Below are 13,622 nucleotides of genomic sequence, written 5' to 3' on the forward strand. Positions count from 1 at the left end.
ATACCTGAGCAAGCTTAGGAAATGCAGATGCTGCTGCAGTACTAGTCTTTTTCCATGACCTAGAAGCCACAGCCACTCTGTATGTCTATACAAAATAGGTTTGCTTGTATTAGAGCAGTGAAAATAAGATTCACAACCAAGACTTTTTGTCTGTCCAGAATCCCATCATGGGTTTCACATGAGGCTGTGGGCAGCACAGCGGGCATCAAGGACTCAGCTGGTGTTGCTGGGATGGCTCCTGCAATACAAACACGATCAGGGAGCTCTCAGTGTATGTGTCTCACAGACAGAGCTGGTTGAAGGCACTGTCTCGCAACACAGAACGTGTTTGTCTCTCACCAACCACAACACATCCTCTCTCTGCTAATTAGCAACACCCCTGGCAGAGTCTCAGCTGAAAGAATTACTCTGTCTTCTCACCTTGCATTCTCCCTTCCTCCTCCAAAGAGGGATGTTTAGTCCTGTCCGGATGCAGCCTGGCTAGCCCAGTTAAGGAATCTGCCTTGTTCCCCTCCAAACTGCCTGTCTATCAGAAGGAGGTTTTGTTGCCAAGACAATCAGTCTGGCCCTGATTGAAGGTGCCTGCAGCCTTGCATCCCTGTAGCATAATGCCAGAGACTGTCAGTCTCGTGCTCTAGTGGAACAGAAACAGGGAGCAGTGTGTGCAGCAGGAGCCAGAATGGTCTTTTTCCAGCTCAGGACTGTGGTTGACTTCCCATCTCTCTGTGGCCATAAGGGCAAATCACAGAACTTTTCTGTCTGCGAAAGCAAGGAGAATTACCTATCCTTTCTCCCACTTTTTGTGTTCCTTGGCTGCTCAGCCCAAGAGCAGTTTGTACTGCAGGTACATTCAGCACCTGGCACAGGTGGAAGCTTGCACAGTAGTTTCTCTCAGTGCACGCGGTGGAATCCTGTCTGCCTTGTGACAGTGTAATGGCTGGGGGTCTAGCAGTGCCAGTCTGTGGGAGGCCTGGAGAAGGGCTCAGCTGCTCCTTTGCCCCAAATAGTGGAACAGTTAAATTCACCAGCATAAGGGAAGTAAATGCAGCATGAATTCTCCTGCAGCTGGACAGGCTTCTCTGAGCAAAAAGCTGAACCAAACTACTCCACTGTTTTCGTGCCATAATGAAGATGCTGGCCTGTGTGAACCCCATCTTTGGAGCAGCTGCACCACTTTTTTGTCAGCTTGTTGCTTATACAAGATCAGTTTGATTGTATGAGTTTGGTTAAAAGGGCCTGTAAGAGGACTTCACAACCTGGTCATCAAATATTTTTAGCAACTCACTTGTGGAATATTTTGAAGCACTTTCTTGCATCACCGGGACATATCCCAAGCAGGGTAATGTCATTGCGTCCTTGAGGTTGCTGCGCATGGCAGTGCAGTACAGGATTTAGAGGATGGATTCCTTCTTTTGCCCAGCAAATCTCTTGATGCACTCCAATTCTGTGACACTACTCCCTGCCCTTATGGTCATTGAGAGCTGGGAAATCAACCCCTCAGTCTTGAGCTGGAAAAAGACCATTCTGGCTCCTGCTGCAGACACTGCTCCCTGTTTCTGTTCCACTAGAGCACATAAGGGTCACTTGCATGTGTTAATTCTTCACATCTAACTAATACCTGAATGTGAATGTTGCTAACAACATCCTTTCCAAAATCACTTTGACCTGTGTATTACATTATCCCATTAATGACTTGCAGAAGGAAGTAATCAAAATGTGTGTAGTTCCAGCTAGTGCTAATTGCCTTTTCATCTGTTTCTGGCTCTTTTTATTTGTGTCCAATAAATGTTGATTATGTAGGGATTTAAATATGTATTTCAACATAATTTGGTTCATTTCATGTGAATGACATGACGCTAAATCTTAGCTCCAAGTATTCCTCCAGCCCTGTGTCAAGCACTTAAAGGATGTCAAAAGCAGATAGGGAAAATCTGAAGTGCCTGATCTTAGCAAGAATGCCTAAAAGGTCAGGGAGAGGACATTGTTTCAGGAGGTCTCTGGCGTTGATACTTTCTGGTTCATGGAAACATGAAAACACAGGTTGTGTGTATTGTATATGAGCATTCTCCTTCTAGGGTACTGTATATAAGTACACATACGGGCTAAAGTTTCAAATGTGTGGTTTTTAATTGCTTCTGATCTTGAGTGAGCAATGTGGCATGTTGTAAAGGAGTCCAGTTTCTGGAAATAAAGATCCCTTGAGATTGCTTCAAGAGAGTCCAGAGTCACTGCATCTGAAAAATCTTGATCACAGCATCTTGAGAGGTTAGCAAAGAAATGCAGTCAAACAGGCTTATGTGTTTGAAATCTGTTTTGATTATATGAAGCTCTGTATTTTCAGGAAAGGCCAGACTGAACTTGAACTATTCTCAACACAGACTGAAGTTGCTTTTAACAACGACAGTTGTTATCATACGTTTTGCACCAATCATAGAATTTTAAGGCCAGGAAAGACCACTCATAACTGCAGATGTTCAAACTGAGAGTAGTTTCTTTGTAAAGTGCCAGTTCAGCAGAGACAGAAACTTTCTTGGAAACATTTCTGTTTTGACTGACCAACTTTCCCTGAAAGCCAGGCAGGACCTAAGGAACAAATGCTCACCCGGCAGATTCCTGGCTGAATTCTGACCGGCTTCCCAGCAAGATCCTGACACCCCAGGATTTCCATGTCCCAGAACCTCCCCCATCCTGTGCTCCCAAGGCCTCCCTGTGCAGGGGGCTTCTAGGACTTGCACACTTTGTGACAAGAAACCTCCTAGCTCTTCGTGATGCTGCAGGATTTCTCAGAAGTATGGGCAGGTTGCCTGTTTGGAACAAATTGGTGTATTTTTAATTTTTTTTTTTTAATTTTTTTTTAATTTTTTTTTTTAATGTTCAGATTTTCCATAAAACAGAAATTTCAAGTTTCAGCCAGCTTCAATCCAGGCAGCTTGACTCTGTTCTCCAGAGGATTTTGCACGTTGGCCATTACAAACTTGCATCCTAACTTAGAAATATTTGCCACAGCCTTTTCAGCTAGAGGTTCCTCTAAACTGTCCGTCTTTTTGCTGGAATGGAAAACTGCGTAGTACTTCTGTCTCTGGCAATAAAGTAATGCAATTGTAACAGATAATATTTTAATTTTGGTGTAAAACAAGCAAATACAAATAAGCTTTGAGAGGTTGTGACCTGAAGCAGGGCGGAGAAAGCATTTTGCCAAAGCTGAACTGCTTTCAGCAGTTTCACCCTGAAGGTCTCTCACAGCAAAGGAGAGTGCAGGAAAAGGGCAGAAAAAGGAAATACCTATTGAGAGATAGTGTTGATCAAAACAGCATTGGTCTGAAGATAAATCAAGGAGTAATTAGTCTATATTATTATTATTTTGTAGAGGCACTTGATAGCTCACATGTATGAGTTGGAGTTTTGTTTTAGTCATGAGGTCAGAGTCAGAGCTGGTGAAGTCAGGAGCCTGGCCAGGGGTTAGGCTTCTCAAGTCTCCACCAGTCTTCAGAAGCCAACACTTGTGTTTTTGCATGCTGGCCCCCAGGAGGTTACAGAGATGTGGTGATGGTCCCACCTCAGTGCACGTAGAGGGTTAGATGTGCCGTGGGGCAAACCACAGCTTCCTGGCTGTTAAGGTCACTTTTACTGGAGTTTCAGATCAGAAAGGGCAAAACTTGTGGGATTCATGGGAAATGCCCTGCTCTCTCAGCTAGGAAAAGGCCTAAGCTGCTCAGACCACTAGAGTGGCAAGAAAAAAAATCTCAGATTCCATGCTTTGAGGCTGCTCATTTTGTAGCTTTACAGAGAACTCGTTTTACTTACAGCTACAAGCATACAAATATATGTGCGATACAGTTACCATGCTTGGAAATCCCAGTGGAGCAAAGTATTTAGCTCTGAACAATGCTTGGAGTAACTTCTTTGCAATGTATAGAGCAGCAAGAGTTTCAGAAACAATCTAAACTGTATTTAAACAGTCATTACTGCTTTCTGGGTAAATAACGCATGTTTTTAAAATGGTCTCTATACACAATAGACGCTAACACAATAAATCCTAATTGCTCTGAAGGACCCATTAGGCTCTATCAGGTCAATACATGGTGGAGGTTTTTTGAAAGTCACTCACCCTGTTGTTACATAAGCCACAATTTGAAAGTCCATAAATAAGTATTTGCCCAATGAAGAGTGAGGGCTTTGCCAGGGCCATACTAATTTATCATGTCAACTTCACTATGGGGACTGTTTTCTTTTCAAGAGCCTGTGGAGAAAAAAAAGAAAAAGCAAAGAAAAAGCATAATGTGATGTGTTTAAAAAACTACACATCTGAAACGTTTCAGACATTTCAGGCTGCGCTATGCCCCCCAAGAAAATAAAATGTGAGGAATTTCACTGCTTTCTCATTATCTCAGCATTGTGTGAATCACAGCAAGGAGATTTGAAGATCAGCCATGGCTGGGGCATGGTAGAAACCTGTCCTCATCCCCCCACAACCCTCCTGCACCTTTGGGCCAGGGCCCTGATCCTGCCTTTGCCTGCTGTGGTAGTGGCACCTCAGGACAGGAACATCCTTTTGGTATATCAATCGTACCTCATGGAAAGGGGTCCCAGTGCCTGGGGACACCAAAGAAAACTAATTATGTACATTTTATGTACACTTATATGTACAAATATCATTAAGTAATAACTGATGAGTCTGGCAAGATTAGTTTTAAATGCAGACACTCTTCCTAATTTTACTTTGGTCTTACCTGAACTTCTGGTAGCACTTAACAAACTGCAGCACTTGTGTCAGGTGTTGCTAAAGTCTGTGTCACTTTAATTAAATTCACTCAGGATTAATTCATTCAGAAGTTGTCTAGTTCCATGTAGCAATTTGGATATGACTAGAGTTTGGCATGGCTTTGTTTTCCTGCAATATGTTAAGGTGTGTAATTGTACAGGTAAATATAAAACCAAATTGTATTGATGTAAGCTAGGATTTTCAAGGGAATTTCAACATGGTGAAAAGCATTCAAGTGATTTAAATCTGAATTCCTGTCCCCAGCCTTTAAATCATCTGGGCACATGAGAAAATGTTTGCCCCTGCTGCTGTTACACTTCGGTAGGATTTGGGTGCCAGGGTCTCTCTGCAAATGCCTGCAGTGATTCTCACGCTGCCCTGCCTGCTCACAAAGAGCTAAGAGCCCCTCTGACTCCCTGCCTGCTGGGTCCCTCCTTCCTGTGTGTCAGTAAGAACCTTGGTCTCTTATTTAGGACCCCTCCCCTCCAGGTCCTGTTTCAGGAGGTCAGTGTTGGTGCTGGGGTTTGCAGCATGGGCAGCCTGCAGCCTTGCAACTCTCAGGTGGGAAGGCAAACACTTGCCATGGGTGGAAGCAGAAGCACACTGTCTTGGTGCAGCTCTGTCCTCCGTGTGGGGGAAACAGTGATCTCCTTTTGTACCAGTACACAGTGGGTCTGCTGTGCTGGAGCTGGCTGGGGGCTGCTTCATGATGCCAAATGTGATGGCTGTCTGTCCCTGCACTCATGACAGGTAGTAAGGCACAGTCTTGTTCTGCTGCAAACCACCTTGTGGTCCTCAGCACCCCTTCACTCAAGCAGTTTGTTATCAGAGGTCACTACTAATTTGGGCAGTGCCTGAGGTAGCACAACCTCCAGCTGGAGTGACTGTCAGACTGCCCACCAGCATCAGGAGACCAGAGTCACCTGCGCTGGGCCCCCACAGCTCCCTTCCTGGGGAGCTGGAGACTTATCAGCAGTGCAGCTAAAACTGGGATTTGCTGCTTGAAGCAGAAAGGGTCGAGGGCTAGGGTGGTGTGCTGGTCCTATAACAAGAGGGGCAGGAGGTTCCTGCTCTGCTTTGGTACTGGCAAAGCTAAGAGTGAGATCAATGCTCTCTGGCTTTGTCCTGCCCAGAGCCTGGGGTGAAAAGCTCTTTGCAAAAGTCTGCTGAGTCCTCTAACAAGGGCAAGGGCAACAGCCAGTCTTTACAAAGGAAACTCAGTCCTTTTCTAAAGTTTCTAAAGTCATGGTATCCTTTACAAAGGCAGTTTGTCCAGGTAAACAGTATATGCTGACAATCAGCAGTGAAAGAACCAAGTACAGAAATATTTATCACCTTTTTACTTTCTGCTTCTATCAGGAACCACTGCATCCCAGCTGAAAATGCCTCAACAGGTGGAAGGTATATCTGCAATGACACACATATTGTCAGCCCGTGCCCATATCCTCTGGGCTGGAGCCAGGATCAGGGATTAGCTGAACTCCCAAGCAGACCTGTCTAGTATGGTGGAGCTTCATGGACACTTCTGCACATGGATTAAAGGTAAAGTGATTTCTAATAATTTAAGAGTTTTTTAACAACAAAAGCGATTTCTTAGGGGCAGGAAACACTTTTTTTTTCTTGTGTCCAGGGTTTGGCACAGTAAATTTTGTGCAGACACAGCTTCTGTCACTAATAGCGCTGAATGCACTGTATTCTCATACTGTACTGAAGAGATGAGTAACAAGCCTATCAACTGTACTTGCGCTTATACCATATTTAATCCTGTTCTGGTTGCTCTGCTACGTATTCATAAAAAACAAAAAGGAAACAGAAGCACAGAGCAAGCCAACAGATGTCTACCTGGCTCTTAATTGGATTTTATGTGTCCCCAGTGTAGCAAATACAGCATTATTTACAGCCAGGCTCTAAGAATTAGATACATCTGGAGGAGTGGCAAAACCTGAACCAGGCTTCAGGAGCTGATAGATTAACTGAAATGAAGAGCTGCTCCATTTTCCTCTTCTCATCTTCTCCCTTCCCACCTATGTACCTGTTCCCCATTGTGTGTCAGATCGAACCAAGATATTGCCCAAGGGAACGCTTATAAAAATGAAAAATGCCATCAAAAAAGTGAATTTCTGCTCTTGTGGAGCTTCATCAGCATTTTCTAATTGTACAGCAATGATGATAATAAAAAGGCTGCCCTTTGCTCTCAGCTATAATTTGGATAATCAACTGAAAGCCATAATGAAACTGTCTGTGATTGCTTTCTGCTGGGCTGCTAGTTCGCAGAAACTCATTGTTGGGGAGAATTAAAAGTTATGACTCCTGCTACATGGATATGCCACTGTCTTCCAAAGGAACATGTGACTTATAATTCTCTTACATATAGCTTTATTACATGTAAAGCTTAGCGTGTAAAGCTCTAAATTTGAGATTTTTTTTTTTTAAAGTTGTTAAGCATCAAGTTAACAGTGCCAAATCATATGCATGCCTAGGATGGGTGGATGTGTGGACACAAAGGATTTCAGGGATGGCTTTAAAATCCCTGAGGACTGGTGTATGGTAGCAGCATACCATACTGTCAGTGCTCTGTCCATATGTACATCACCCACTGGCCACAGAGCAACAGGCAAGCCAGATTTACCTCTGGGAAGAAGGCAGGAGCTAAGTCATGTTTTGAATCTTTGCTTTGTGGGCTCTGGATGCAGTTAGGGGTATTTTGGATGTGTAAGATATTGGGTGTTGGTGTTCCTCAGCATTCAAATGTGAGCTGTCTGTGTCTGTGATGTACTGTGGGTATGTCTTGACTAGCACGTCAAGGGCTGGATGCGAAGTACTTTTGGTCCACGTTGCCCTCCCATCCACATCCACTGAGGAGGAGTGAGGAGCTCCTGTGCAAGGGCTTGGGAGCAGCCTTCTGCCTTGGCCAGAAAACAGGCTCTGCCACAGCAGCTGCAGCCTGTGACCCCCCCAGTCTGGCTTCTGAAATGGGTCTGTTCTCCTGTGTGCCCAGAACATGCCGTGGGCTTCAGGGCTTTCAGGGGAAGCCGCTGAAAACCAGGGTGGTAATTTAGGTGTTTGCGAATGCATGGATTGGAGGATTGGAATTCCTTACAGTCAGGCAGCTGAGCGTGACCACCGCGGTGGTCCTGGCAGGAGTCCGCGGTCCCCAGGGCGCCGGGCAGGGACCTCTGCCCTGGCACGGTCTCGTCGTTCGGTCGCGCTGCGCCCCAGCGCCTGCCCCCGCCTGAGAGGGAAGGAAGGGGCTGGGAACGCGGCTCTGAGGCGGAGCGGCGGGCGACCGGAGTCCCGGCCAGGAATGTGGCAGCACAGCTGCTGCAGCCGGGCAGGGACAGTTTCTCTTCCCGCCGAGGCTCAGCTTCCCGGGAGCCGGGAGCGCTGCCCCGCCGGGCAGCTGGGAGCGGGCAGCGGCGGGAGGCATCGGCGGTAGATGCTGCCGTGCCCCACTTGTACCCGGCTTGATGTACCATTGCCGGAGCAAAGCAAACGCAGGCACGACCTCTGCACCCTTCCCTTCCGCCGCCCAGAATTTGCCCCCGTTCGTCCCAGTCCCGTTGTGGCGGGGCGAGGCTCTGGCCCCCTCCCGCGGAGAGGGGCTGAAGGGCCCGAGGAGGAGGGGGCGAAGCGGCAGCGGCACCGCAGGCACCGCCTGCCCTCCTCCTCCCGCCGCGGCCCGCTGGGCTCTTCTTGCCCAGCGAAGCCGCTGGGGCGAGCAGGGGGTCCCAGGCCTCGGGAGGGGCCCGGCGGACAAGAGGGGAAGCAGTTTGGCATCCCTGCACAGACACGGAGCCGGGGGCGGAGCGGTCGCGGTTTGGCAGCACCGCCACCTTCTCACTTCGCCGCCCGCTCCCGGGCCGCCGGCGGGGGGTGACGGCGGGACGCGCCCAGCAGGCGGGGCGGGGGGGCCGGGGCAGAGCAGTGTCCCGGCGGGACGCCCCGTTCCGCCGCCCCCGCACTCGGTGCCCCGGGCGGGGGCGGCCCCGGGGAGCCCCGGCGGGGCGGGGCCAGCGGCGGGGGCGTTCCCGGGGCGTTCCCGAGGGCGGGGCGCGGGCGCGGCGCGGCGCGGGGGCGCCCGCCCGCCCCAGAGCGCAGGTGGCGGCGGCGGCGGCGGCGGTGCCGGTCCCGCTCCCGGCGGGGCCCCGCTCCCGGCGCGGCGGCGGCAGGTGCCCGGACATGCGGCGGCGGTAGGACGCGCGGCGGCGATGGGCGGCCGGCGGCTGCCGGTGCCGCTGCTGCTGGGGCTGCCGCTGCTGCTGGGGCTGCCGGCGGCGGGGCGCGCCGCCTCCAAGGCGCTGGTGTGCCAGGAGATCACGGTGCCAATGTGCAAGGGCATCGGCTACAACCTCACCTACATGCCCAACCAGTTCAACCACGACACGCAGGACGAGGCCGGGCTGGAGGTGCACCAGTTCTGGCCGCTGGTGGAGATCCAGTGCTCCCCGGACCTGCGCTTCTTCCTCTGCAGCATGTACACCCCCATCTGCCTGTCCGACTACACCAAGCCGCTGCCTCCCTGCCGCTCCGTCTGCGAGCGGGCCAAGGCCGGCTGCTCGCCCATCATGCAGCAGTACGGCTTCGCCTGGCCCGAGAGGATGAGCTGCGACAGCCTGCCTGTTCTGGGGGACTCCGAGGTGCTCTGCATGGGGTACAACCACACGGAAGCCACCACCCTGCCACCTTTCTTCGGGAAGCCCACGCGCCCTGCCAAGGACGTGGCCAAAAACCTGACACCGCTCGATGGGCAGCGGCCCTCGGGGCTGGACTGTGGTCAGACTTGCAAGTGCAAAGCGCCCCTGATCCCCATCTCCAAGGAGTCCCATCCGCTGTACAACCGCATCAGGACTGGGAAGGTACTCAACTGTGCCATCCCCTGCTACCAGCCCTACTTTACCCAGGATGAGAAGACCTTCGCCACCTTCTGGATCGGCCTCTGGTCCATCCTCTGCTTCCTCTCCACCTCCACCACTGTGGCCACCTTCCTTATTGACATGGAGCGCTTCAAGTACCCTGAGCGCCCCATCATCTTTCTCTCTGCTTGCTACCTCTTCGTCTCCGTGGGCTACATCGTGCGTCTGGTGGCAGGGCATGCCAACGTGGCTTGCAACCCGGAGCACCACCACATCCATTATGAGACCACGGGCCCTGCTCTCTGCACCGTGGTTTTCCTTCTCCTCTACTTTTTCGGCATGGCCAGCTCCATCTGGTGGGTCATCCTGTCCCTCACCTGGTTCCTGGCAGCTGGCATGAAGTGGGGCAATGAGGCTATTGCTGGCTACTCACAGTACTTCCACCTGGCTGCCTGGCTCATCCCCAGCGCCAAATCCATTGCTGTACTGGCACTCAGCTCTGTGGATGGTGACCCGGTGGCTGGGGTTTGCTATGTGGGCAACCAGAGCCTGGAGAACCTGCGGGGGTTTGTGTTGGCACCACTAGTGGTTTATCTCTTCACTGGCAGCCTCTTCCTGCTGGCTGGTTTTGTCTCACTCTTCCGCATCCGCAGTGTGATCAAGCAGGGCGGCACCAAAACTGACAAGCTGGAGAAGCTGATGATCCGCATCGGCATCTTCACCGTGCTCTACACTGTGCCCGCCACCATCGTCATCGCCTGCTACATCTACGAGCAGCACAACCGGGAGGCGTGGGAGCAGGCGCAGAACTGCTCCTGCCCAGGGGACCCTCACCGCCCCAAGCCTGACTATGCCGTCTTCATGCTCAAGTACTTCATGTGCCTTGTGGTGGGCATCACCTCCGGTGTTTGGATCTGGTCTGGGAAGACACTCGAGTCCTGGAGGCGCTTCACTGCCCGGTGCTGCCGGGCTAGAAAGCCTGTGGGCGCCTCTGTGTATGGTGAGGCCAGCCCGGCACTGGCGGGCAGGACGGTGCTGCCCAGCATGGCCTCCTACCACAAGCAGGTCCCACTGTCCCACGTGTGACCGGAGGGAGCCTCAGTGACCCCAGCCACAGGGAGGAGAGGGTTGCAAAGACCCCGGGCCACAGAAGAGGGAGTGAGAGCTGGGCCAGCCCTGGCACCCTCAGCCCCACTGTAGCAGTGCTGCCTGGGACCAAGTGTATGCGCCCACGGGTCACGGAGCAGCCGCGGCCCCAGGCAGGGCAGGGAGAGGTGCTGCCAGCGATGTGGGGGCAGAGGGCCAGGGATGCCTGGAGCCTGGCACTGCCATGTACGTGCCATTTGGGAGTCCAACACCCTGGCTGGGGTCCTGGGGTGCTGCTGCCTGTGGGCCAATCTGGTGGCAGGTATCCCTCGAGCATTAATTTGTATCTCACAACAAGCCTCTGGGCAGGTCTTGCTGGTGCCAGGCTGAGGGGCAGAGCTGCAGCAGGCAGGGTGGATGGTGGCCCCCAACCCCAGGTGGTGCTGGCACTGGCACTGAGCCGCTCACCAGAGCCTGGAGGGTGTGAGGGTGCCGGGGAGAGCTGGCAGGGGGGCTGCCCCCCTGGTGCCCCCAGGACCCCCGGAGCCCCCAGGGACAGCTGTGTACTGCATAGGAGAGGGCTGAGGGCCCCTGGCGTGAGGCGGCTGCTGGCCCCACCCGGGCAGCAGCTCAGGCTGAGAGGGAGGGAAGGAGCTGCGCGGGCCGGGGGCTTCGCAGGTGGTGGTGGTGCAGGAGGAAGGGGCCGTGGAGAGGATCTGTCACGCAGCCCTCAAGGCAGGCAGGGACAGGGTCCCAACTGTCTGCAGCGCAGGCGGGGACCAGGTGACCCCCCATGGTCCCTTCTGCCCTGGGCAAGCATGTACCAGCTCCCCTCCATGCAAGGGGCTCAGGGCCGGGCAGGAGCTGGTGCTGGTGGGGCTCAGCTCCGCGGAAGCGACTCCCTGCTCGTCCCTTTTGATGGGCAGCTCCACTGCCCATGGAGCAGCCCCGGAGAGCCGTGGGGCTGCACGGGTGATGAGGTTGCTGTCCCAGCACGGGGCTCAAAAGGAGCCCTGGGCAGCACCAGCTCTGGCTCCAAGAGCAGCATTCTCCTGAGCTGCCGTGTGCTCTGGGAAGGGACTGGTGCTGCTCCGCACCTCTCACCTCTGCAGTGGGATGAGTTTCTCATGTCTCCCTCGTGCTGTGTGGGTTACCTGGGGTGAGGTGAGCAGGCCTGGTGCCCTGCCTACCAGCTTGCTGGCTGTGGCATGTGGCACAGCAGCTGAGTGTGGCACAACCAACCCTAAAAGGGGGGTTGCGTCCCTGCAGAGAGTAGTGTCTGCACGGGGCGTGTTTCTGAGCCAGGCTGTGTCTCCTGAGCAGCAGCTGGGTTTTCCAGCCAGTCGGCTTCAATGTGTCTTGCTCCTTTTTTCAAAGCTGTGCGTCTGCCGGAAATAGTGCCAGGTTTAAGAGTGTGCAGTTAATTTGGGAAGATTTAGCTAAACGCTCGAGCTTCTTTACTTCCAACTTCCCGAGCCTTCTTCCCTTCCCCTGATCGGGCAGGAGCTGAGCACTGACAGAACCAGTGCCTGGCATGAAGCAGTGGTGACAGCTGGGTGTCAATAAGTAGAATAATGGGGGGGGGCCCTGTTGACAATGTCACTAAACAGAGCAAGGGCAAGGGGCTCCAGCTGTGGCATGGGATGAGGCACAGCTGGCAAGAAGTGGCTGCTTCTGGCTTCAGGCCACTTGGGAAAGCACCCAGTTTTTAACTTATTTCTTTTTTCCCTGCCCTAAGTAGTGTGTAACCGTCCAGCCATTACTCAAATCCTTTTTGTCCTCCTTCAAGCATGGCACTGTGACCCGGCTGCTCAAGCACTGGAGAACAACTGCTGGCTTTGCTCCCACAGGAGTGCAAGGATCTGAGGCTGTTCTCAACACCCTTGGACCATTTCAGTCAAAAAGGTTTCCACCTCACTTTAAAACCAAAGCCTGGGAAGTGAGGAGACACTCAAGTGGCACATCTCTTGATAAAGGTACTGCTAAGGTACCACATGAGTGTCTCTGGGGCTTCCAGGCCAGAGGAGCCAACAGTGCAGGGACTGGAGGCACAGCAGGGACTGTTCAGCTGCACATATCTGCACTCTTGTGACAGGGCTCGCTCCCTCCAGTGTGTTGCAGTACTTTATCGCAGACAGAATTGCACCATGTTGTGATACAGACTGTAAATTGTATTATAGCCTAGCTTGTACATACAGGAGCCGTAGTGACCTTTGATACGGGTTAGGGACAGGTGTGTTCTCAGCAGTGAGGCAGGTCAGGTACAGAGACGCTGTGGATAGTCTCGTGTTGTAATCCAGGGCATTAAATGATTCCAGCCTGCTCCAGTCCACCTTGCTGGACTCCTCTCTTTCTATAGTGCCTTTTGTAGATACAGCTAAACACACATCATGCAATACAATGAACAAAACCATGTCAAAGGTGGTATTTTGTTGTTTTTGTTTTTTTCCAAAGTGCAACTGACTGTGTAAAGAAATCCAAGATTAGCTACAAACTGTTGCCTGTTGAAAAATGCAAGAGCATTTCAGCTTTGATCCTTTGGTAGGGTAATACAAACTCGTGTCCGCGTTGCTGGCTTCTCAGCAACAAGTGGCAGGAGTGGGGAAGGAGCTGTTGCTGTGTGCCCTGTCTGCTGTAGCCAATTTACATGTCGGGTTTTGCCTCTTTCGTTACTGATGCTGTTCAATGTCTAAATTACTGTACTATATTTTGTGAAAAACTGAAGAAATTTTATTCAAAGAGAAGTATCAAGATTAGTTATTTATGAGGACAAAAAAAAAAATCAGTGTGTGTTGTTTTCTTTTCTTTTGCTTCTGTTAGAATATTAATGACCTTAAAAACTTAGCTGTGGGGGGGGACTGGGAGGCATGTGGTGGAGGGGCTGTGCAGGGTTCTTATTACTGGGGATCACAGGGAACTGG

General features: G+C 51.8%; 1 protein-coding gene and 1 long non-coding RNA gene across 2 annotated transcripts in view; both read left to right on the top strand.

Moving 5' to 3' along the window:
* LOC116789509 overlaps positions 1-13,622 on the top strand; it is a 33,796-nt gene that overhangs the window by 5,732 nt on the left and 14,442 nt on the right. Inside the window, exon 2 of the long non-coding RNA XR_004358064.1 lies at positions 6,122-6,304. This is a non-coding gene — a long non-coding RNA (uncharacterized LOC116789509). The remainder of the gene's footprint in view (positions 1-6,121; positions 6,305-13,622) is intronic.
* On the top strand, positions 8,937-13,483 carry FZD5 (frizzled class receptor 5). The gene has a single exon (XM_032693402.1). It carries the CDS (start codon positions 8,971-8,973, stop codon positions 10,699-10,701), a length of 1,731 nt encoding a protein of 576 aa, XP_032549293.1. The 5' UTR covers positions 8,937-8,970; the 3' UTR covers positions 10,702-13,483.

This window comes from Chiroxiphia lanceolata, chromosome 7 (assembly GCF_009829145.1).
Source record: "Chiroxiphia lanceolata isolate bChiLan1 chromosome 7, bChiLan1.pri, whole genome shotgun sequence".
Lineage (NCBI taxonomy): Eukaryota > Metazoa > Chordata > Aves > Passeriformes > Pipridae > Chiroxiphia > Chiroxiphia lanceolata.

Excerpts from the sequence above, each read along its gene's own strand:
- FZD5 (XM_032693402.1), top strand. The coding sequence starts at position 8,971 with ATGGGCGGCCGGCGGCTGCCGGTGCCGCTGCTGCTGGGGCTGCCGCTG.